This window comes from Acomys russatus, chromosome 7, assembly GCF_903995435.1.
Source record: "Acomys russatus chromosome 7, mAcoRus1.1, whole genome shotgun sequence".
Classification (NCBI taxonomy): Eukaryota; Metazoa; Chordata; class Mammalia; order Rodentia; family Muridae; genus Acomys; species Acomys russatus.
Window position 1 is genome coordinate 29,420,012 of NC_067143.1, and position 23,755 is coordinate 29,443,766.

The 23,755-nt window shown below is 47.5% G+C and overlaps 1 protein-coding gene across 1 annotated transcript in view; it reads right to left on the reverse strand.

The window, feature by feature from the left end:
* The window catches only part of Slco3a1 (solute carrier organic anion transporter family member 3A1), a 294,528-nt gene that overhangs the window by 70,789 nt on the left and 199,984 nt on the right, over positions 1-23,755 (reverse strand). Inside the window, 1 exon segment of the mRNA XM_051148731.1 lies at positions 8,497-8,595. Within this exon segment, the coding sequence (XP_051004688.1) occupies positions 8,497-8,595 (99 nt within the window).

Below are 23,755 nucleotides of genomic sequence, written 5' to 3' on the forward strand. Positions count from 1 at the left end.
TGACTAAGCATGCGTGTATGAACAGGCATTGCTTGTGAGTGTGACTAAGCATGCTGTGTGAACAGGCATTGCTTGCGAGTGTGATTAAGCATGCGTGTGTGAACAGGCATCGCTTCTGAGTGTGATTAAGCATGGACACTAAGCCACTTAGAAGAAAAAGTGGGAAAGAGCCTGGAACATATTGGCACAGGAGACAACTTCCTGAACAGAACACCAACGGCCCAGGCCTTAATGTCAACCATTAATAAATGGGACCTCATGAGGCTGGGAAGCTTCTGTAAGGCAGGAGACACTGTCAAGAGAACAAAGCGACAGCCTACAGACTGGGAAAAAATCTTCACCAACCCTACATCTGACAAAGGTCTAATATCCAAAATATATAAAGAACTCAAGAAATTAAACACCACCAAACCGAATAACCCAATTGAGAAATGGGGCTTGGAACTAAACAGAGAATTCTCAACAGAGGAGTATCAAATGGCTGAGAAACACTTAAAGAAATGCTCAACCTCCTTAGTCATCAGGGAAATGCAAATCAAAACAGCTCTGAGATTCCATCTTACACCCATCAGAATGGCTAAGATCAAAAATTCAAGCGACACCACATGCTGGCGAGGATGTGGGGAGAGAGGAACACTCCTTCATTGCTGGTGGGAATGCAAACTAGTACAGCCACTTTGGAAATCTATCTGGTGCTACCTCAGAAAAATGGGAATAGGGCTTCCTCAAGACCCAGCTATTCCACTCCTTGGAATATACCCAGAAGATGCTCCAGCACACAACAAGAAAATTTGCTCAACCATGTTCATAGCAGCCTTATTCATAATAGCCAGAACATGGAAACAGCCTAAGTGTCCCTCAGTAGAAGAGTGGATAAAGAAACTGTGGTACATATACACTATGGAATACTACTCAGCTACTAAAAACAAGGAATTCCTGAAATTTGTGGATAAATGGATTGAGCTAGAAATGATCATAATGAGTGAATTAACCCAGAAGCAGAAAGAATCAAATGGTATATCCTCACTTATATCTGCATACTAGCCCAAGGGGCATGTCCCACGAGAGCCTTCACTAACCAGGAAACTGGGACAGAGGGGAAGGCATCCTATTGGGACTCTAAATGAGAGACGCATGGGAGAACAGCAACAAAAATAAAAGGATCCCAGAGGGTCCTAGAAATCTACAAGTAGAAACAATATGATAGGGCAGGATTTTGGGCACAGGGGTCCCGCTCAACTAAGTCATCCAGCCCAGGCAAATTACAGGAGGGTAAACCTTTAAAACCCCTTCCCAGATCTAGGCCAATGGTCAGAATATTCTCCACAGTTGAGTGGAGAGTGTATACGGACTTTCTCACGTCACTCCTGGTGCCTCACATTTGACCATGTCCCCTGGAGGGGGAGACCTGGTGGCACTCAGAGGTATGGACAGCAAGTAGCCAAGAAGAGGACTTGATACCCTATGAGAATATATAGGGGGAGGTAATCCCCCTCAGGAACAGTCATAGGGGAGGGGAATAATGGGAAATGGGGGGGGGGAGGATGGAATGGGAGGATACAAGGGATGGGATAAACATTGAGATGTAACAAGAATAAATTAATAAAATTAAAAAAAAAAAAAAAGAAAAAAAAAAAAAAAAGCATGCGTGTGTGAACAGGCACTGCTTGTGAGTATGACCAAGCATGTGTGTGTGAAAGGTATCACTTGTGAGTGTGACGAAGCATATGTGTGTGAACAGGCATCGCTTCTGAGTGTGACTAAGTATGCGTGTGTGAACAGGCACTGCTTACAAGTATGACCAAGCATGTGTACCTGTGTGTGCACTTCCCAAGTTTCTTCCTCCCAAGAGGAACGCAAGAGCACACTATAGGAACAAAATGTCCCCATTGACCTGCTTTGGATATTTGACAGGAACAAAAAAAAAATCTCTACCACCCTAAGCCACAGATTGGGGAATCTGTTTGTCACTGTAGCATGGTCTGGCCTACCCTGACTATTACAGTGGCTTGGGAAACAGATGCCCTTCTTTGCGCTGACAGAAGTCCTGGGGAGGCTTAGGACAGCAAACACGCTCTTTCAGGTTGGAAGAGGGGACAAAGCTTCAGGATCTATTTTCCTATCCAGTTCTAGTTCCTGTACTGACTTTTAAAGATTGTGTTCAGCCTGTTTGAAGGTGGCTGTTTGTAAGATGCCCAGAACAAAACTGGAAAGCATCAGTTTGTCTCATTTACTCAGATATGTAAATATACCACTGACAGAAGACACAGGAATGATGGCTGCTGTGGATCAAAACAGAGTGGGGATAGTGACTCAGGCTGAGCTAAGCTGTGCGAGATGCTAGGGGAGGCAGGGTAGACAGAGAGAATGCTCTATTGCCACTTGTTTTTGGTTGTTTGTTTTTACTAAGAGCTGTTTGTCACCTCTGCAAAGAACAAGTGACATGACGACAAGGGGCCTATCAGGACATTGTTCCCATTTCCAAGGTTAAAAAAAAGAAGAAGAAGAAGAAAATCAGGAGGAACAAGAAGAACCGAGCATACGGCTCATTAACAGGACAGGCCTACCCATGAGACTGTGAGAAGAGTGGCTCAAAGCAAATTGGGGACAGTCCCGTCTTTCTCTTGGGCCGCACTGAGGGCCATTATGGCTCTCGGGGCATTTTTAAGTTCATGTACCTATTTGCTTTAAACCCCATTATCAGACTTTTGCTATGGGACTCAGGAATTCCAAGAGCACCATTAAGTGGCAAACCTAATTACAAAGCAAAGGTGGGGAGGGTGTGGAACATTCCAGATCCCAGGCATCCAGCTAATCAGTCCAAACTGGAGGAAGCTGGCAGCAATGCCAGTGCTCTCAAAAGGTAGAGGGGGAAGCCTAGTTGGTGGCCTTGCTGCCACAAACACACAGGCTACAGCATCTTGTTGCAGTTACCAATGCCATGCAGCTGTCTGCAGGGCCAGCCGGTATGCATGTGCCTTCCAACAGGCATCCATAGGTGTGCAGGTGAGGGGGAGCAGCCCTCTAGTTAAGTCCAGGTCTCAGGGAGGCAAGTAGTCAGGCTGAGAGAAAGAGTTGGGAGTCGGGGCTGAAGGCACGCTGGATCCCTCAGTAACTGCAGATGCTATAAGCGTCTCCAATGTCCCATTATTACATCCAACCTAATGGCATGCTTTCAATATGCCGGACCCTATATGGGAACACTGTGTGGTTCTCTTGCATGTCCACACAGGCTCAAGAGGAGGAATGGCTGCCCTAGGAGCACAGAGCTCATGGGAATGTGGTCTGGATTCACGGGGGTCTGGACTCTTAAACACAACACTAATGCTTTATCACATAGAAGCTACACTCCCCTACAAGGTCCCAAGTTCCCAACAAGACAGCACGTGTGCACCTTTAATAACTGCTTTAATCACGGCAGCTGCTGTTCCTAGTCTCCCTCTAATAAACCCATGCCACTAATGCTGGCTGACTGAACGCTTTGGGGTTACAGCCTGAAGCCAAGCCCTTTCCTCAAGGTTCTGCTCTCGTTCAAATTTTAGCTTCACCAAGATATTGTAAAAAGGAAATCCTGAAAGTCTCATTGCTTCTTCCCCCAGCTCTCACAGGAGGAATCCATTCGCCTTAAGAGGGACCAACAGAGCCACCCAAGATCAAACACAGATGAAAGGCAGCAGGCATGGAGTACTGTGCCTGTGCCAGACCAGATGAGCCTATGGGTAAGCTGCCTGCTCCCCAGGCCTATCTCTGGGATCTTCTCTCAGACTGCTGGTTCATTCCTACAAGCGACCTGCTCCCCTGTACTCACAGCTGCACTGACTCCCAGGTTCTGTCCTGTATCCTTTCTCCTTGCACTGCTCGTCCCTCCATTTGTCCCACAGCACAGGCTTTCCATGGATTCCTTTTGCCACCTCCACACAAACTCCAGGCTCCCCAGCCCCAGATTTCAGAGACGCTTGCCTGGCTATGCATACACGATAGGAAGCCCTAAAGAAAAGCTATTTTTGGAAGTGAGGGAAAGATGGGGTGGGGCCCAAGGAACAGATAATTCCTGCCACAAAATACTGCCAAATGCAGCAGCCAAACACGAAGAGGTTCTGCCACAAGAGCAGAAACAATACAAATTGCCTCGAAAGGACATTTTCCTGGCTGACTCCCTAATAGAGTTGGCGATGCTCTTGCTCCCTCTAGTGGTACTACTTGTAAGATGCCTAGACAGGAAAATTGTCCATCTGTGGTACACATGGGAGGCATCAATGCCCAGAAGCCTAAAAGTGTGGAGGAGGCTGCTTTACTTCCCACAGTGCTGAAGTGAGCGAGGAGAGGTGACAAGGACACGAAGGGGGTCTGACTTGGAAATACAAGGGCCTGTAGAGTCATAGGCTAAGAGTTACCAGATGCACAGTTACTCCAGGAGAGGGGAGGCTCTTCCATCAAGTCTGAGAAGAGAGGATCATAAATAGGAAAAATCTGCCAACTGGCTAAGGAGACTTGGGTTGTACAAAGATACCCTTCTGCTGGTCGTGTTCCTCCCCTTCCCAATCCGAGATTCAGGTTCCTTACTAATATAATGAAAGATCTGAGAGAGAATGCCGCCCAAGGTTCTTTCTGGCTCAGACACTCTGGCTGCCCCTAACGCCTCGGTTTGAGGGGGTCACTACTAATATGGCCAGTACGAAATACATCTTCTTCCAAGACAGCTTTCCCACTGCAGCATCCTCTCCAACCCCTTGCTGCTCCCGCCCCCACACCCATGGTAGCTGGCTTTTCTTCCTGTATGAGATGGCGCCTGACTTTCCAGATAGTGTGTCCCCTTACCAATCCATCCTCGCCTCCTAGGAGTGGACTTCAAAGGCATCTGGAAGACAGGGGCATCTAAGCCCTTCCTGAAGAGGCCTAGCACTTGGCAAGAATAAATAAATAAGGCTGCATCTGATTTTATTTTTCTACTCGGAAATTTGTAACATCATTAGCGACAAGTAAATATATCAGTGGGATTAATGGAGTGAATCGCAGAGCAACTTGATTGGATTTAAGACCACATTATTTCTTTGGGGGTGAATTAGTAAATTTAGCACTGTCAAGAGATGATGGATTGGGAACTCGGGGACTGAGAGTTCTTATTGATCCTGGGAACAGATCAGCTCAAGAAGCAGCTACCCTAGCGGCCTCCCACCCTCTGCCTGCAGAGAGAAAAGAGATGCAGCTTTGATGCTGACAGAACTTTGTAGAATTCCAGGGCTCTCCTTCAGGCAGTGGCCTTGATAGCTGAGAACACACTGCTTAGGTAAATCTCAGGTCCTGGTTTGAATAACATAGGGCCATAGGGAGTCTTGTTGGAGTAGGTGTGGCGTTGTTGGAGGAGGTGTGTCGCTAAGTGGTGTTCTTCGAGGGCTCAGAAGCTCAAGCCAGGCCCAGTGGCTCAGTCTCTTCCCACTGCCTGTGGATCCAGATGTAGAACTCTCAGCTCCCTCTCCAGCACCATGTCTGCCTGCATGCCACCATGCTTCCTGCCATGATGATAGTGGACTAACCCTCTGAACTGTAAGCCAGCCCCAATTAAATGCTTTCTTTTGTAAGAGTTGTTGTGGCCATGGCATCTTTTCACAGCAACAGAAACCCTAACTAAGACAACCTCAAATACCTGCCCCCACCTGGAATTCAAATTCTTGTATAATAGTCCTTTTGCTTGACTGTGGGCCTGTGCTTTTCCAGCAAAGAAGACTGCAGGTATGACCCGATGTCACCCTGAAGATTAGCTTACAGACTACGGTGGCTCCTTGCCAGGGGGGATCTAGCTTATCCTTTCTACAGGAGGATTGGTGACAAGAGTCCTGTAGAGAGGACCAGGGGAGTCAGCCTGGCCACCACTGGCATGGCCTCTGAGGTGAATCTTCTTCTTTTTGGTCCCTCAGGGGACGGCAGAGCGGCTGGTTACTTGGCTGCATCTCACTAGAGCTGCTCCTGAGTCCCAGACCCACTCAACAACTGGGAGACAGTAGCCAGGTGCAGTGGCGCATGCCTTTAATCCCAGCACTAGGGAATAGGGAAGCAGAGGCAGGCAGATCGACATGGGTTTGAAGCCAGCCTGGTCTACAGAGCAAGTTCTAGGACAGCCAAAACTACACAGTGAAATCCCGTCTTGAAAGCCAAAACCAAAACCAAAACCAAACGAAACAAACAAAACACAAAAAGAGCTGTGAGACAAGAATTGTCCATCATGAGTCACCCTACATATGGTGTCATTGTCATGGGCTTGCTTTGGTAATGAGTTAGGCTAGAATAGGGTGCATCTCTTCTGGTCATAGGCTTCCTACCTGCAGACTACAAACACTGGGATTGGGAGAAGAATTTGTGGGCCTGGGCCCCAGAATGACTGTGGTGCACTAAGGCCTACCTCTTTCCAACACCAATCTGTGTTCAACAGGTTCCCTACAAAATTAATTTTCAGTACATCCAATCACTTAAGTTTGAGGACGGTTTGTCACCACAGCACAGCTATGATGGTCAATCCCTTTTGCTAACTTGATGGGATGTACCTCAGAGACAAGCGTCTGCAATATGCCTCTAAGGGATCATCTAGATTGGGTTAACTGGGATGGGCACTATAGGGAGCAGCATTCCCATGGATGGGTTTCTGACTTGACTAAAAAGGATGAATTTGTGATGCTTTCCTGCCCTCTAGTGGTAAGAGGAAGCAACAGCCATCAAGTACCTCCAGGAAGGAATGGCTAATGGAAATGTGATACATAAACACAGTGGATTGTAATGTAGCTGCAAAGAAAAGTAAAACATGGGTAAATAAACAGAGCTGGTAACAATTATCATGAGTGAGGTAACCCAAGTGGGTGCTAGATTTGAAAGCTTGAATATGTGTATTTAAACTGGAGTGCCCACAGAAGTCTGAAAACTAGAAAGGGTCCCCGGAAGGGACTTCAAGGGGAGAAGCATTATTTGCTGGGTGTGACAAGGCTGTTGTACATACAAATTGAGCGGCTGTGACCGCATACACGAGACACACAGAGGATCAAGACAGGCAACCCTAGCATGGAGTCAGGCAAGGGGGGGGGGTCCATGAAGTATTGCTCTTAGCCGAGAAGCTACTGGCATCTGATGGTGGACTCTGCAAGGCTACCCTTGCTCTAATAGGTGGCTTTACACTCACACATACACAGGCTGTGTTAAGTAGACTCAGTGGGTTAAAAAGGGAGAGAGAAAGCATATGGGCTTGGAAGGGAGGAATTGGGGAGAGAGGGAATGGGGTTGGCCTTGATGGCAGAAACCCGTAAAAGCTAAGCATGACGGCTCATTGCTCTCCATTTCCTGACTATGGCTGCAGTGTGGTCAGTAGCCTCACACTACGGCTGCCATGTCTTCCCCACCACGGTGGGCTTCTCAGAGTCCTAAATCAAAATAAAGTTTTACTTTCTTAAAATGTTTCTTATTTTAGGTTGCTTTTCTGTTGCTGAGACAAAACAGTTTGGAAAAAAAAAAAAAAAGAATGGGGGTGGGGGTGGGGAATGGCTTATTTCATCATACATTTAGTGAGAGCCCATCACAGAGAGAAGTTAGGCCAGGAACTCAAGGCAGAAACCTGGAAGCAGGAGACACCATAGAAGGATGCTGTTCTTGGCTCATACCAGGGTTATATCCAGCTGTCTTTCCTATAGTGCCCAGGTCCACCTGCCTAGGGATGGTACTGCCCACAGTGGGCTGAGCCCTCCTGTAGCCCCACAGACACACCTGCAGGCCAATCTAGCGGAGGTGATTTCTCATGGGAGGTTCCCTCTTCCTGGGTGTGTCAATTCACAACCAAGGTTAGCCATCGCCATGGCATGAGGCATCTGGTCACAGCAATGAGACAGATCACTAATGGGGAGCAATATCGTTTTCCCTGACAGCCACACAACTTAACTGCAAACTCACAGGAGGGAAGCCCAGAGCAAGTGAGAAACAGACGTCCTCTTCTGATTAAGAACTCAGCAAGCTTTGCTTAAGATAGTATTGTTTTTAATCTATGTTTTGCATGTACATATGTTGTGTGTGTGTGTGTGTGTGTGTGTGTGTGTGTGTATGTGTATGTGTGTGTGTGTGTGTGTGTGTGCTCGACTTTGGGAGATGGGGCCTTGTAGGAAAAGTTACTTTGCTGTGGTGTGCCTTTGAAGAGACTATAGGGACCCTGGCTTCCTCTTCTTCTCTTTTCCCATCACAGCCACTATGTGGTAACTAGTTCTGCTCTCCCTTACACTCTCCACCATCAAGCGGTGTCTTACCAAGAGTTCCCCCAAACAACATGCCAACCAAATGTGGGCTTTGAAGCCATGAGCCAGAATAGGCCCTTCTTGGTTTTGACTTGATTGTCTCAGGCATATATGTCACAGTAGTGGAAAGCCGAGCTTAGTGGGAGGGCCTTAGAAACCCAGAGGCTGAAGTATCCTCTATGAGAACGGAAATGGTTACTGTAGGGGCACCTAGCAACTGGGACCTGCTGCTCACTTGTGTCAATGAAGACGGCATCCACGTAGATTTTGGTACAGAATGAGCCCAGAATAAATCCACAGGCTGGTCCAAACACCAACATCGTGAACAGGATCCCTGAAAAGAGTAAAGCAAAGGTCAAGTTAAAACACGGAAGCCCCTCAAGGAGCAATATCACCAAAGGTCAAAGTGATAAGATGACACCAACCGGGTAAGATACCCGGTCATTACAAATGGCACCACAAGGAGTTGGTCCAAAGGCCAGAGGAGGGATACCAGTGCGTTTTATCTTTGAGAACTCCATGCAAATGCTGCGGATCATGCTAGGATTCTACAGGACTGTTTGTTTTTCATTTTATATCCTGTGGCTGAGTCTGCATGTATGGACATATGCATGGGAGCGCTGTGGCCTCAGAGGTCAGAAGAGAGCACTGAACGCCTAGGAGCTGGGGACAGAGGTGGTTGTGAGCCACATGATGTTAATGTGGAGAACAAGCTTGGGTCCTCTGCAAGAGAAGCAGGCACTGTCAACCACTGAGCCATCTCAGCAGCCACTCTACAAGACTGTGATAGGTCGCTCTGACAAGGCATCCATAGGCCCCGTTTCTTACCTTTAGAGGACTTTGTGTCACGCCAATCAGAGATATTAAAATAACCCAAACCTATCACTAAGTAGCTTTTCTGCCTTTAAGACTTCTGGGTGGGGGTGGGATGCTGGAGAGATGGCTCAGTGGGCAAAGCACCTTCTATATAAGTAAAAGGACCTTCATTTGGGCCTTACCACTTACACACAAGCCAGCTGCAGTCTGTAACCCCAGTACTATGAAGGTGGAGATGTAAAGGCTCCTGGAGCTCATCGGTCATCCAGCCTAGCTTAATTGGCTCAGTGAGACACAGTGGGTCCAAAAAAAAAAAAAAGGTGTAGAGCAATCAGGAAAAAAACCCTAACGTCAACCTCTAGCCTTCACACATACACACATACATGTGCACAGGCACCTGCACATATTCGGGCACATGTCCTCCCTACATACACTTTATACGTGCACACACACCACAAAGAATTTTGAAAGGATTTTTATGACTGTTTTCCACATATTTCTTCTCTCTCTCTCTCTCTCTCTCTCTCTCTCTCTCTCTCTCTCTCTCTCTCGACTAAGTACAGACTTAAGTATTCTTGGGAAATGAGAAAAATACAACACACAAATTATTTTCACATGCAATGAAATATTTATAATCTCTAAACAGAATAAATATCAAAATCCACACAGAGGTACACTTGAGGAAGAAGGGACTAGACACTGGATAATTTCAGGTTTGCCACCCCACACTGTGGAATGACTGTCTTCTGTCACTGGGATTATGGATGTTTCAGACCCATCTGTGACACTGAGATGATGGCAGGCCTCGGCTGTGTATTTAGTTACCTGGCAAGTAACGTACAGAGGCTTTATGCTTAACTTTAGGATTAGTCTTGGAAAAGCACTGGGCCCAAAGTAAGACTCACAGGCTATAAATGCTTAATCAGTTTCAGTCTTCAGAGACATTTTCCAAATACTGATCATCCCCCCAGCCCGCATGGATAAAGATTTAAGCAGCAATCCCTCATTACAAAGACAGTCATTCCATGTGGACAGCCAGCAAGCAACTATGTCCAAATAGATGGTCCGGAGCAGTGGGGGCCAGCAGATCTACGTGGTATTCAGTGTCACAGTGGGCACCTAAGCTCATGAGAGGACATATCTTCCTACTGACTGGCTCCTTAGGAGGGTCACCGGGGGCATGCCTTGTATAGGCTCATTTTTATCCCCAGCCCTTCTTATCAGTCACTCTACTTCCTGGCCACCAGCTCTGCCCTGCTTCGCCCATCTGCCATGGCACTCTGATTCACAGTGGGCCTGAAATCAATGGAATCACGTGACCTCTGAAACCCACGAGACCTCTGAAAGCATGAGCCCAAACAAGTCCTTTGGCCTCTAAGTTGTTTCTCCAGGTATTCTGCCATAGCAACGTAAACTGGGCAACACACTTATGGGCTTCTTCTCTGGGGCAAGCACGAGCCTCAGGCTTGGAGACTCAGTATCAGACTTCAAACAGCTAAGAATCCTGGTCTGCACAGAGCTCACAGGCTTATAGAAGGGGCCCAAAAGAAAACTTCAGAAGCTATACACACAAGATCAAATGTTTCTAAGCATTTGGCAAAGGAAACTAGGTCTTTACAAATAGGAGCTCAGAGCCCCAAAGCAATCACTTGATTTTTTTGGCCTGTAGACAGTTAGATAGACACAATGAACAAGAGAGTTTTTATATCACAACAATAGGATGCTAGAAAGAAATTAATCTGTTTGAAAATACTCTAAGCCCAAATCTCACAGCTATTCTTATTTAAGGAGGTAGTTTCACAAGGGAAAACATGTTAACGTTGGAAGGGAACACTAGCCACACAACGGGCATGTCAGTCTGCTTTGTCACAGTGTAGAGAGATTGTAATAGCTAAACAAAGAAAGGTGCGCTTGCTGATGTGTGTGAGTGGTGTGTGCGTTTGTGTCTGTGTGTGTGTGCAGGTGCGCATGTTGGCTAAACAGGGGTGCACCCAAGGGCCCAGTGTATGACATGCTAGTGTCCTATCACTGTGGAACATCCCTGGCCTTTCTGGAGGCCAAGTGGCTCCTCCTCAGAGTGATATCACAGTAAACCAATGACATTCTATGGATAGCCCACCAGTACGGGTGTGGGAATGGCCTTCTCACATCAGGAGGCACAAGATCTCAGCTGGAGCAGACTAGGAGCAAGGCCCTGGGACCTTAAGGGAAGTTGAAGGTACAAGCCACACAAGGTTACTGGTGAATTTATTTTCCCAGCTTTCCTTATTGTCAATTTTTTTCCCTTCTTTTTTAAACAAAAGCAAAACTACAGTCAACATCTCAAAGTTTCCTGCCAGAGAGGTAAGATGTGGTGTCAGGCCTCCCCCTGTGTTTAGAGGAGGCCCTGATCCACAGGGGATGTTTTTGTTGTTCTTTTAAATTTGTGGCTCAAGTGCGCCCTCTGCTGTCCGCCTGGTTTCTGCACACCATGTGAAGGACAAGGCGTGGAGGAGCCTGAGAAAGAATGGCAGGAAACCAGGGAGCCAGAGTTGTTGTCTTTCTCCTGCCCCATATAACACAAGCCACATTACATCCTGGTCCCCTGTAATCTCTTCAGTCTACTGTGGGTAGATGTATTCTCAAACGTAACCTCCTTTGTCTGCAGCATGTGGCTAAACACATCACAAACAAAGGGCCAGAAGCCAGGGCTCTCCAGTCCACTAAGGGGAGTGGACTGAGGATTGTGAGGGAGGGAGGATTGGATAACCTGGATTGAAACTCCAGATCTACTGTTTTCTATCCTCAGCAGTGATCACTTGCATCTCTGATGTTACTTGCCAAGGGCAGTGGTATGCTACCCTTGCTTTTTAGTGGCAATATGCTTGAGGGAATGGAGGGTGCTGGTGGTGAGGCTGTGACCTCCTTAAACTCAGTGGACATCTGCCAAATGGGGAAATGAGGGGCCTTGAGACTTTCCACCCCAACTCACTGGATACTGTAGAAGGACTTTTAAAAAGTAAGTTTTATGTGCTATTTTATGTGTAGCTGCTGGCTGTGCCTACGCATTCCTTTACACCACTTGCATGCAAGGACCTGAGCAGGCTGGAAGAGGGCAACAGATTACAGGTGGAGGTGAGTCACCACCCATCGTGGATGTTTGGAACCAGACTCAGATCCTCTTCAAGAGCAGCAAGCGCTTTTGCTCTTGATGGCTGAGTCAGCTTTCCGTATCCATGGTTTCAGCATGGGCTCACACTAGCCCTTTCTTTAAAAAATTATTTTATTTCATTATCATCATTGTCGTCATCATCATCATTATTATTGGTATTGTATGAGTGCTCTATCTGCATGTACATCTGTATGCCAGGAGAGGGTATCAGATTCCAATGTGGATGGCTGTGAGCCACCACGTAGTTGCTGGGAATTGAACTCAGGACCTCCGAAGAACAGACGGTGCTCTTAACCACTTTGTAGACTCCCCAGCCCCACCCTATTCCTTTCTATGATTCCCAACCTTTTCATTTTTGTTTTTAGTATAATAGATTTATTTTTCTTTTATTTTTGAGATTATAATATACTTACACAATTTCCTCTTCCCTTTTTTTTTTTTCCTTTCCAACCTTCCTATATATCCTTCCTTGGTCTTTTTCAAATTCATGTCCTCTTTGTTTACCATTAATTGTTGTTGGTGTGTGTGTGTGGGGGGGGGATGGGGGTGCTGTCTGTGTCTTTGTCTTTCTCCATGTATGACTTCCAGTCTGAGTTTTCTATAGCTTCTAGGGTGAAAAGCACTTGTGGAAATCAGTTAGGGGTAGGAAATGGAGGTGGCATGTTAGGGAGATTTTAAACTACCACCTGTCAATCAAGAGTATGCACTAGGCCTGTATCTTGTGGCAGGCCCTGTGCCAAGAACTGGGGGTATGGCAGTGAACAAGACAGACATTTTGGTCCTTATGAGGCTTGTGTTCTAGAAGATGAGAGGCAGCAAACCAACCTATCTACCATGTTCTTTTCGTAGCACTAGTACAAGGCAAGACCATGTAATTGCAGCTAGGGCAAGTGGCTCCACAGGCAAATTCTACAATGCTAGTTCGACAGGAGGAATAAAGCCCCTCACCCCGCCCCCTGACGGAAAATGTTCTCATGGAATTAAAGTTGTCAATAAGGTAAATCGTGTGTGTGAGTGTATGTGGGTGTATGCACATGTATGTTCGTTGTACATGACTGTGTGTACACGTGCTTGTGGAGGCCAGAGGTTAATGTTGTGTGTCTTTCTTGAATGTTCTCGACTTCACATACATACATAGCTCTCATTGAACCTGGAGCTCACTGACGGAGCTGGTCTAGCTAGCACTGTGCTATGAGGGTTCCCTGTCTCTCCTTATTGAGAGCTGGGATTTTACACGGGGCTGGGGATTAGAACTCTGGTCATCGTGCTTGTGGGAGACATGCTTTAACTGCCAAGCATTCTCCCCAGCCCCAATCAGGCCATCTTGTTCTGCTTTGTTTTGGGTTATTTTGTTTTCTAAAACGGAATCCTGTGTAGCCCTGGCTGTTCTGGAACTTGCTTTGCAGACCGAGATCCATATGCCCGTGCCTCCCAAGTGCTGAGATTAAAGGTGTGCACCACTACCGACCAGCTAGGCAATCTTCAAAAATAAGACCAGATACTGGATTATTATATACTATATATTATTAGACATGTAGTATATAACACATATATGCCCATGTGCCTAAAGGTAATTGTAAAGGTCCTTTAGATGTAGAGGGTATATAAGAGTTAGGGTAGGAGCCACCATGATGGACCAGAGAGGTAGTGTCAAGGAAAAGAGTGGACACTCATGGTGGCTTTGAAGGGGTTAGAGTGGCATTAGTCAAGAACATTTGCATCCTCCAAAAACCAGCAAGACAAAAAAAAAAAAAAAAAAAAAAAAAAATAGATTGCCCCTCCAGAAAGGATTTCAGTCTGGCCATCTTGATTATAGACCCATTACGGACTTCAGAGCTCCAGAGTTTAAGATAACAAGAGTGTGCAAAGTCACTCTGTCTGTGCCCTATTAGGGGCATGCAAATCAATCACACTGGCAAAACTTTGCCAGTGTCTAAAAACAGTTAAGATAAAGCTACCTTTTGACTTTGGTTCTCACTCCCAGGAAGTTTTCCATAAAAAGCATGCCCATGTGTACTAGGGGACACACCCAGCAATGCTTTAGCAGCACTCTGTAAGACCCCTGATCTGAAAATAAAATGTCTGCTCAGACCACCTGGAGTCTCTACATTCTGCAATTGTTATGGAGCAAAACCCACAGATCAGCTGCAGGATGATCACTGCCAATAAGTCACAGTGATTATGCACAGATCTTAAAGAACACCGGGGAGTCCATGTCTGGATGTCCAGATCCATGGTGGCAACGTGAAACTAGTGGGCTGTAACCAGGGAGGCCGGTGATGATGGAGACCGGGAAAGAAATCTTAAAGTGGATACTAGGATGGAAACACCATTATTACTGTCATTACATTATTGTGGGTGCAACGTGTGTGTGTGTGTGTGTGTGTGTGTGTGTGTGTGCATGCATGTGTGTGCATGCATGGATGAGAGAGAGAGAGAGAGAGAGAGAGAGAGAGAGAGAGAGAGAGAGAGAGAGAGAATACCACACCTCTTTCTTAAAATCCATGTTCACTGGGGGTTATCTGAGACTAGATGAGCAGCAGAGGAGGAGGTGAGCTCACGGTGTAGCTGGGGGGGCCACGGTCTGCGGTCTGGATTCACCAGCTGTGCAGCCATTGGAACGCTCCGGCCTCCACACGCTCTGGCCTCCACACGCTCATGTTCGAGCTGCCATAGTAGAAGGCCCCGCCTTAACAGGGCTGCTTCTGAAGTTTCCATGATTAATGAACATCAAAGGCCTTTCACAGTTCTGTTACATACAGTACGATGCTCAACACGTCTTTTATCATGATTGTCAGGAAGATGCACGTCAGCATCTCTATCACCCGTAGAGAAACACTGATATGCATTTAGCTAAGCCCTATCAGTCTATTCCTCTGTGTAGGACTCATTTCTAAATGAGTAATTAGAGAAGACTCATATAGATTTCTTAATGACTGAAATCCCAGGAATAAAAAAAAAGTTTTTAAAGGAGGAAAGTTTTTAGACTGTATTTCTTCTTTCCTTAAAAAAAAAAAAAAAAAACACTTCATTTGTGTGTATATGTGTGTGTGTGTGCGTGTGTTGTGTGCATGTGTGAGAGAGAGGAGAGAGAGCACATTTGTGTGTATGATGTGTGTCCATGTGTGCATGTGTTTGAATGTGTGAGTATAAGCACACACCTGCCTCTGTGCACACATGGACACATGGGGGTAGAGCATAGCCTTGGGTATTCATCTCATTGTCAACCTTATGTGCACAGGGTCCCTTAGTCCTCACTATGTATACAGGAGAGCAGGCCAACAGCTTCGGGGGGGGGGGCGGATCTCCCTTCTCGCCTTATGGCCGCTGGAATCTGGCTTTACATGGGTTCTAGTGTTCTGAACGTAGCACCTCACACTTGCGAGGCAAACACTTTACCCTCCGAGTCACCTCTCCAGTCCCTCAGGACTGAATCTGAAGAATAGAATTTCAGAGAATGCAATGGCATCTGAGGTGCTAATCAAAGGGCAGTCGGGCAGCAGGCGCTCCACTCCTGGCTGTCCTTGAGAAAGTGGTGGGGGGAGGATGGAATGCCCAGCCTGAGGAGGGCATCAGAGGACAGAGGTCTCCTGTGACAGCCCTGACTTAACAATACTGAGACATTGCAGGGTGGGGAAGAGCAGAGCTGAGCGTTCTGTGCTTGACAAAAAAACTGTATCTTTAGGAGAAAGTGATAGTTTTTTTTTTTTTTTTTTTTTTTTTTTTTTTTTTTTTTTTGAGAGAGATCCAGAGATTGCTCTCAGAAAGTGATGGTTTCTCTTCTATGGCACCTTCTGGGCTGGTATGTACTGCCGACTGCCTCTGCCTCTTTGGGGCCGCTGGTGCGTGTCGTCGCAAACACAATGCCTTCTGAAAGCAGGGGCACTCTTATCCTGTCATTCTAGAGCAAAAACGTCTTCAAAATTTCGTCTGACCAAAGCTGTACCCAAGGAACGATGTGGTGCTGAGAGGCACGGCTAAGGATTGTGATGAGAAAATTGGAACCCAGAAAGGTGAGTTAGCAGCTGTAAGGACGTCTAGCGTATGCACGGTGGGTGAAGATACGACCTCGGGTTCCAGGAACTGGTTCTACAAAACGCTAGCATCACAGCACAGGAAGAAGGTTGTCAAATCGGTCGGACCCAACCACTTTGGATCATGCCTCAATTTCTAGATGACCAATAATATCTCAAGGCTCCAACTGGAATAAGAATACCCACCTCGTGGGACAGGGACTGTCAGACACAACAGTGGGGTGCACACAACATGATGGATGTTGCCTTAGAACTGCATCGGGATTGAAGAGTTTGGGGTGGATGTCCCGCGGGGCTGCCCCTCCTGCCTATGTTTCTGTAGCTGGGCACCTTCCTCCTAAGCCTGCCTGGCCCACCTCTGGTGGGATGAGGGAAACCCAGGCTGACTGTGACTCCTCCCACTAGAGGGCAGCACCAGACTAGAAAAGAAGGAGCTCCCAGCTGGTCAAACATCTCCAGCCTTTACTTCCTGACAGCTAGTGAAACCCTTGCCCTCCTCATTTTACACTTGCTTCCCTTGCCCTTGACTTATACACAGAGAGAGTCCCTTGTCTTGAAAAATCTCAGGCTGAAATTTCTCCCCTCTTAGGGAGCCTTCTGCATGCAATGCACATGAATAAAACATGACCCATAAACAGCAGGAAGCCCACAAGACACACAATACATATTTACTCATCGCTCACTGCCCACAGTCTGACAGCACGAGGTGCTCGTGTCTGAGAAGGAGGAGGGGAAGAAGGCGAGGAGGGGTGGCAACCATTTATCCAGCACTTAACGCACGCCAGACAGTGCACAATTCACGCAATAGAACCATTCTGGTTATAAAGTTTATAACGGAAACACAACACTAAAATGGCTAAGGGCACATGGTACATGGCAGAGGCAGGGCTCATGTGCCCCTTCCCATGGCGTCATACTATGACCTCTTAAGTCAGACATATCACTAATCTCAAACTTGGCTGTACAGCGGAATCACCGAGGACCCTTATAGCCTCATCCCCTAGGTCTGGCCCCTGGAAGATGCTGATGAAGGTAGACTGGGACACTGCCTGGGCACTACTGCCTCCACTCCACCCCCGCCCCAGTTGTACCAGTTACTTTTCTTGTCACTGTGACCAGATACCTGACAAAGGAAAGATTTAACCTGGTTTATGGTTTGAGGACACAGTGTATTTGGCGGGAAAGCACAGTGCTGGGAGCTGGCGGCTGAGGCTTCAAGACCTCTGGGCTACTTGCTCAGGTCTGAATGGATAGAAAGAGGGAGCAAACAGGAAGCCCGCTGGGGTATAAACCTTAAAGCCTACCTCTGCCAGGTAGGATCCACCTCCCAAAAGTTCTACAACCTCCCAGAACAGTGCCACCTGCTGGAGACTGAGTGCTCACACACATGGGTCTGTAAACACCTGCACATATAACACTGGGTGATTTTATATGTAGCCAGGTGGAGGACCCTGGCCTCTAGAGTCTATGCTTGTGAGTCCTGACTGAGCCTTAGCTCTAAGGCAGTGCACAGTATCTATAAGGCACATGGTGATGAGAAAGGGCTTGGACACTATCTCATGCTAAAGCAGAGGTACAGCTGGTCTCAAGCTTCGGGGCAGAGCCTTCACTTCACTTTAGGCCAGTCAGTCATCTCCGTATGCTGCCAGAACTGTGTGCAATCTGGTGAAAGCACGGTGTAGAGCCTGGTGCACCTGGTGTGGCTAATGCTAGCTGACGTGGTCTCACTCAGCTTAGACCTCAACCTAGGTTTTCTCTATTGCAGGCAGAGTTGAGATTCCACACACCGTCTTCAGTCTGCTTTCAAGATAGCATCCTTTGTGGAGCCTTCTTAGATTTCCTCATTCCTCCCCCCCTCCTGCCCCCTTCTCTCTTTTGCCACACAACTGGTCTGAGACATCTTCAGAGTTCTGCTTGTGGTCTGTCTGGATACAAAACCAAAATTTCACATTTGGGGCCTACTGTAACAATCAGAGGCTCAGGGAAGACATATGCCCAGGATGTTGTTGTTGTTGTTGTTACTGTTATTGTTGTTGTTTTCCATAAGGGCAACAGAGAACAGAGCCACTGGCCTGGGGCAAGAAGCCAATGTCTATCTGGCGCACTGTTAGCTGATTGGCGGGGAGAGGTGGGAAGATACCCATTACAGGAAGTGATGCAAATAAATGAACATCATCCTGTGTGGTCGGGCCTCTCCAGGATGAGGGGGGGGGGTGCGGCTGCCACTGCTATAAGCTGTAGCTGCTTGTTTATCTTGGTTTTTCAAGCCAGCAAAGAGAAATTACTTTCTTCATCTCCAGCTTTTATGACCTAGAGATCACATGCCTCCTGGCTGACTGGCCTCCAAATAACTGTATCAAGGAGCTCGGGTCAAATGACTCTCCTCCACACAGCTGAGAGTGGGGCATGCCCCTATCCCAGAACCCCTGGGCTATCCATCTGCATGCATCTCCAAATGTAACTCCAAGCCCTTGCAAAGGGCAATTAAGTTAAAAGAAGATTCTTATGATGGGTCCTAATCCATCTTGATTATTGTCCATATGAGAGGACATTTGGACTCAGAGCAATGCCAAGGCCATACACATGAAGGGAGGGTCATGTAAGTACACAGGACATCTGCAAGCCAAGAAGAGGGACTCAGACCCCACCCTTGCCTATGCCACCATGTTGAAATTCAACCACCAGGACCATGTAAATAACTGTCCATAACTTCATCCTGCAGTATTATGTCAACTAGCCTAGTTCAGCGTGCAGTTCAAGACCGGCATGTCCTGATAGTATTCCAGAGAGCACTAGACACTGTGGTGTGCTGCTCAAATAGTTAAGTGTATAAGGTGGGAGGATGGATGCTAATGCAGCATCCTTAGCAGTTCTAGGCGGCGACAGGGAAGCAATGGACAGCCCACTTTATCCCTGGTTAGGACTGGGTGGGCAGACCACCAACAGGAGGGTCGCACATGGGACCCTCAAATTATTATCACTAAACTCCTCACTGTGCTTAGCATATGTGTGTGTGTGTGTGTGTGTGTGTGTGTGTGTGTGTGTGTATGTGACTCTGAAATAATGGTGCTCAATGTTGCTTATAAGACAAATAGGGGTGATCTTGAGTATGGGCACAAGCACTGCAGAATTTCAAGTGAGGGGGCGGGGATAACCCAATCACGTAGGGCTGAGGCTGGGGTTTGAAGGCTTATTGCTAGTGAAGATGATGATGACATAATGGTGGTACTGAAGTTCCTGGAGCTGAGGGCCAAGGACTAGCACTTTCCATGTCCCATCTCATGTGACAGCCCCGATCACAACAGATACACACTCATTTTACATACGAGGAAACTGAGCCACAGTGAGATCAAGTTGGCAGGTGTTTCATGTGCAGGAAGTGGAAATGAGAACAAAGAGGATTTAAGACAAGTGAGGAAAGCAGAGGAGAGGGCAGTGCATGGAACACAAAGGCAAAGGCAGAGAGAGAGGCAGGAGCCTAGGAGGCTCAGCCAGTGGTCTCTGCTATAGCTTGGAGGGACAGGCTGAGTTTAGCAGTCAGGCCATAGAAGGACTGATGTGTGGAGCAAAGGTGGTTTCTGGCCTCAGGCATGGGCACCTCAAGATTTAAGCTTGAACAAGTAAACCTACAGACAGCACACATGTGCACAGAAAACGAAGGCGGCAGCAGGCAGCAGGGAGGCCAGCTGAGGTACAGAGGTCGTAGTCTGGGTGGATTTACTGAACCACAGCTGACTGGAGACACTGTATCTCCATCCCCTTTGTCCCCAGGTGGCACTGCAAGCCAGACTCCCAGCCTTAGCAGGAGTGAGGCCTTAGTGTCCTTCCTACCCAAGGTGGCCACTTCTTTAGGATAGTTACCTGTGGAGTGGTCCTGTCTGCTCTTACCTGTCTGTGGTGTGCATTTTCAAAGTGTTTTAGAAGCCATTATGAATTTTTCTCCATAGCCTCGGGGAGATGCATGCTACACAGTACTGAGGTAGAGGCCACTGAGGTTCATATTGCTGCAAGGACCAGCGCAGCTCCTTGGAAGGCAGCAGAACTCAGTGTCAAGAGGTCAGGCTCTGAACCAGCCTGCTTTGGCAACAAGTCTGGTACAGCAGGAAGGGCTCCTACAGGCAAAACTATGGCCTTGGTAAATATTTCTTACTTGATCATTATCATGCTTAGATGTTCACATAGTGGGGGCAGAGTGACCTGAGACTGTCCTCACTGTGGGGAACCTCAGTCTAACCCTAAGGAGGCAACAGTAATACAACACCAAAAATCTCTCCTCACTAAATGCTTTCTGGGTGCCAGGGCTTTGAATACTGTTCAGTTTCTACAACAACAACAACAACAACAACAACACAAACATGAGGAAATTGACACAGGGAAGTTAGAGTACTAGCCCTCAGGCATCTGACTAGATAGACATCACCCCAACTTGTCACTCCCAATGGAAAAAAGCAATGGAATGGTTGTGACGCACAGAAAGTTCTAAAGGAACCAGTCTCTTTGCGGGGTTCTGCAAATGAGGCTCTGACCATACAGTCCAGGTATTGCTGAGAACCCGTGTCATGGGGGAGACAGAACTGAGCTTGTGTCAGATAGGGTTCCCCTTGGGACAGGCTTCTCCTTCACTGAGTGGCTGTTCCTGACCCCACCATCCATTCACCCCACAAGTCCATGCACCAACTCCGGTGGAAATGGTGGTAAAGAGCCAGCATCTGAAGCAGTCACCAGAGGGAGCCAGAAACCTTCACATGCTAAAGAATGTCCCCTCCCTGAAGCGGTGAGTATTTTCCAAGGCAAGGCTGGCTCCTCTGAAGGTGGCTCACAGCCTAGAGGTCACCAAGGCTTGGATGATTAGGGGAGACCTGAGGTCATTAGTGAAGGTCTTCATCAAAATGCCGAAGACAGGAAAGAGGGGTCTTTACCCCAACAGGCTCTGGACTTGCAGTCTGAACTTGCCTGCCTTTGGGAAAACCTGCCAACTCAAGCCCTCTTTTACAACCATCAGGATCTGATACTTCAGAATGATCATTCAGAATGACCTAATGCACCTATGAATTCTGGGTAGACTAGCCTGTAAAAGTAGGATAGAGATACCAGGCCAGGCAGGAGCAGGAGCAGGGGCAGGGGAGGACAGAAACCTTCTGCTGAGTGCACACTGCAGGGTGGGACTGCCCCAGCTCTGTACTGAGACAGGAGTCCCCCCAACCCCCATCAGGTCTATATCTATCCTGCACCCAGAATCATTGGCAGCTGCAGAAATCCCTCCCGGCTGGGAGGCAGGGCTGGAGTCTCCAGGCCCCAACTGGAAGAAGCACAGTGGAGAGGTGACAGCCAGGTGAGCCAGCTGTAGGGAGCTGCTGTGATCTCCAACCTCCCCAACCCCACCTCCAGCAGCGCTGAGATGCCAGGCGGTCTGTTTGAAGAATTGTGGCCAAGAGTCAGGGTGTGTGTGTGTGTGTGTGTGTGTGTGTGTGAAATGTTAATTTCACCCTGATTTATCACCGAGAAGGACAAGGCTGTTTGCTGACATGACAGACTGGGGATTTTGGAAGCCGGGCATAATCCGAGGATGGATTATTAAACCCTGGATTTATGTGTTGTGTGAGCAGGGAGCTGTTGCTGTCAGGTGTTGACAGGGTTCAGCAGGAGAAAGTCAAGCCGCACCGACTTCACTTCCTCTGTGGCTCTCTGATAGGGTCAGCGGCTGATTAGAGTGGGGAAAGCCATAAACACATTGAGTGAGGAGACACGCACAGGCTGGAAAAACTGCTTGCTCTCTGTTTAGGAGAGGAAAAATGCATAGGGTCAGAACAAGAGCTAGCTGAAGCATGTTGAGCAAGCAAAGCAGGTGTGTGTGCGGTGATGGTGGGGGTTGGCTGACCTAGCAGAATGGGTCTGCAGTGTGCCCAGCAGCTTTCTCCTAGCCTGCTTTCTCTATGCATGCAACGGAACACGTCTATCCAACGTGATCTCTTGAAAAGAGGCAAGGCATAATGGACAGAACATTCTCCACAGTTGAGTGGAGAGTGGGATATGACTTTCACACGTACTCTGGTGCCTCATATTTGACCATGTCCCCTGGAGGGGGAGACCTGGTGGCACTCAGAGGAAGGACAGCAGGTTACCAAGAAGAGACTTGATACCCTATGAGCATATACAGAGGGAGGTAATCCCCCTCAGGAACAGTCATAAGGGAGGGGAGTAAGGGGAAAATGGGAGGGAGGGAAGAATGGGAGGATACAAGGGATGGGATAACCATTGAGATGTAACAAGAATAAATTAATAATAATAATAATTTAAAAAAAAGAAAAGAGGCAAGGTAATAAGCTGAAGTCAGACCATGGTTCCAGGATGAATAAAACAGGCTGAAGCCAGACAGGAGAGTTGTAATGTACTTACCACTCACATGCAGGCACTGGAGGACAGACTGATGAACAAATGTTGCATTAGATCTTCCTGGGAGGAGGAGTTTCAGTTGAGAATAATCTTAGTGTGTAACCCCATCAGGGCAGCGGTCATCCCAAACTCCAATGTAACTTAGATGCACTGACAGAGCCAGGGGCAAGGAGTGGGCCCTTGGTCTCACATGGTCAGCCATATGACATTGAGATAGGGAACCTGACACAATGGTGCATCTCCTGGAAGGGTACTTGGAAGAGGGAAGGATCTAGAAGACACGGATGCACTGAGTAAAGGGACAGCTACAGGAGGTTCAGCTGGCCAAATGCCACCATGGGGAACAAGAACTCACGCTCTGGGCTTCTCTGCATGATCCAAAAGTAGACACTTGATCTAGTTATGACAAGGCAAATGACCAGACACTTTAGGTACAGGTGAGCTGAGTGCCCCAGGGCTACTGAATGCCTCACTACCAGGCACATTCCAAGGGAGCCCCTGTGCCTGGGTAGCTGACTTGAAGGGACAGGATTACTGCTAATTAGGTGACTTTCAAGATTTGGAGATTTTCATCTGGGCAAACTGGCAGCCATTTATAGCTTTTCATCAGTTCAGACACACAGGATGTAGAAACTTCATGAACTTCTCCATAACAAGACTTGTAAAGCCTCCTCCCAAAGGAACACGCATGACTGTATAAGTGCAGCATATAGGAACCCATGGGAAGCCATGCCAACACCTGGCTGCCACCCTGTCCGCTGATTTCTCAAGAGACTCACAGCAACCATTGGATTTTATTGCATCTTAGTCTCCAAATTCCACATTTCTGGAAAACTCTTCTATGAAGACATTTTCTCTAGGAATTCAAGACACAGCAGGCACTCCAGGTCAGACTGGTGAGTGAGGAAGAGAAGTTGCTGAACAGAAACTACCATTCGAAAGGCAGCAAGGCAGCCGGTAGGCCTCTGAACCACACACGTCCACCTTGACTGTGGGCAGGGATCTCCAGCCTTCCTCTACCCCAGGAACAGAACTGGAGTGAACACTCCCATACAAATGTCATTATGTTAGGAAACCACTTGGGCTCTACCTGGAGATGG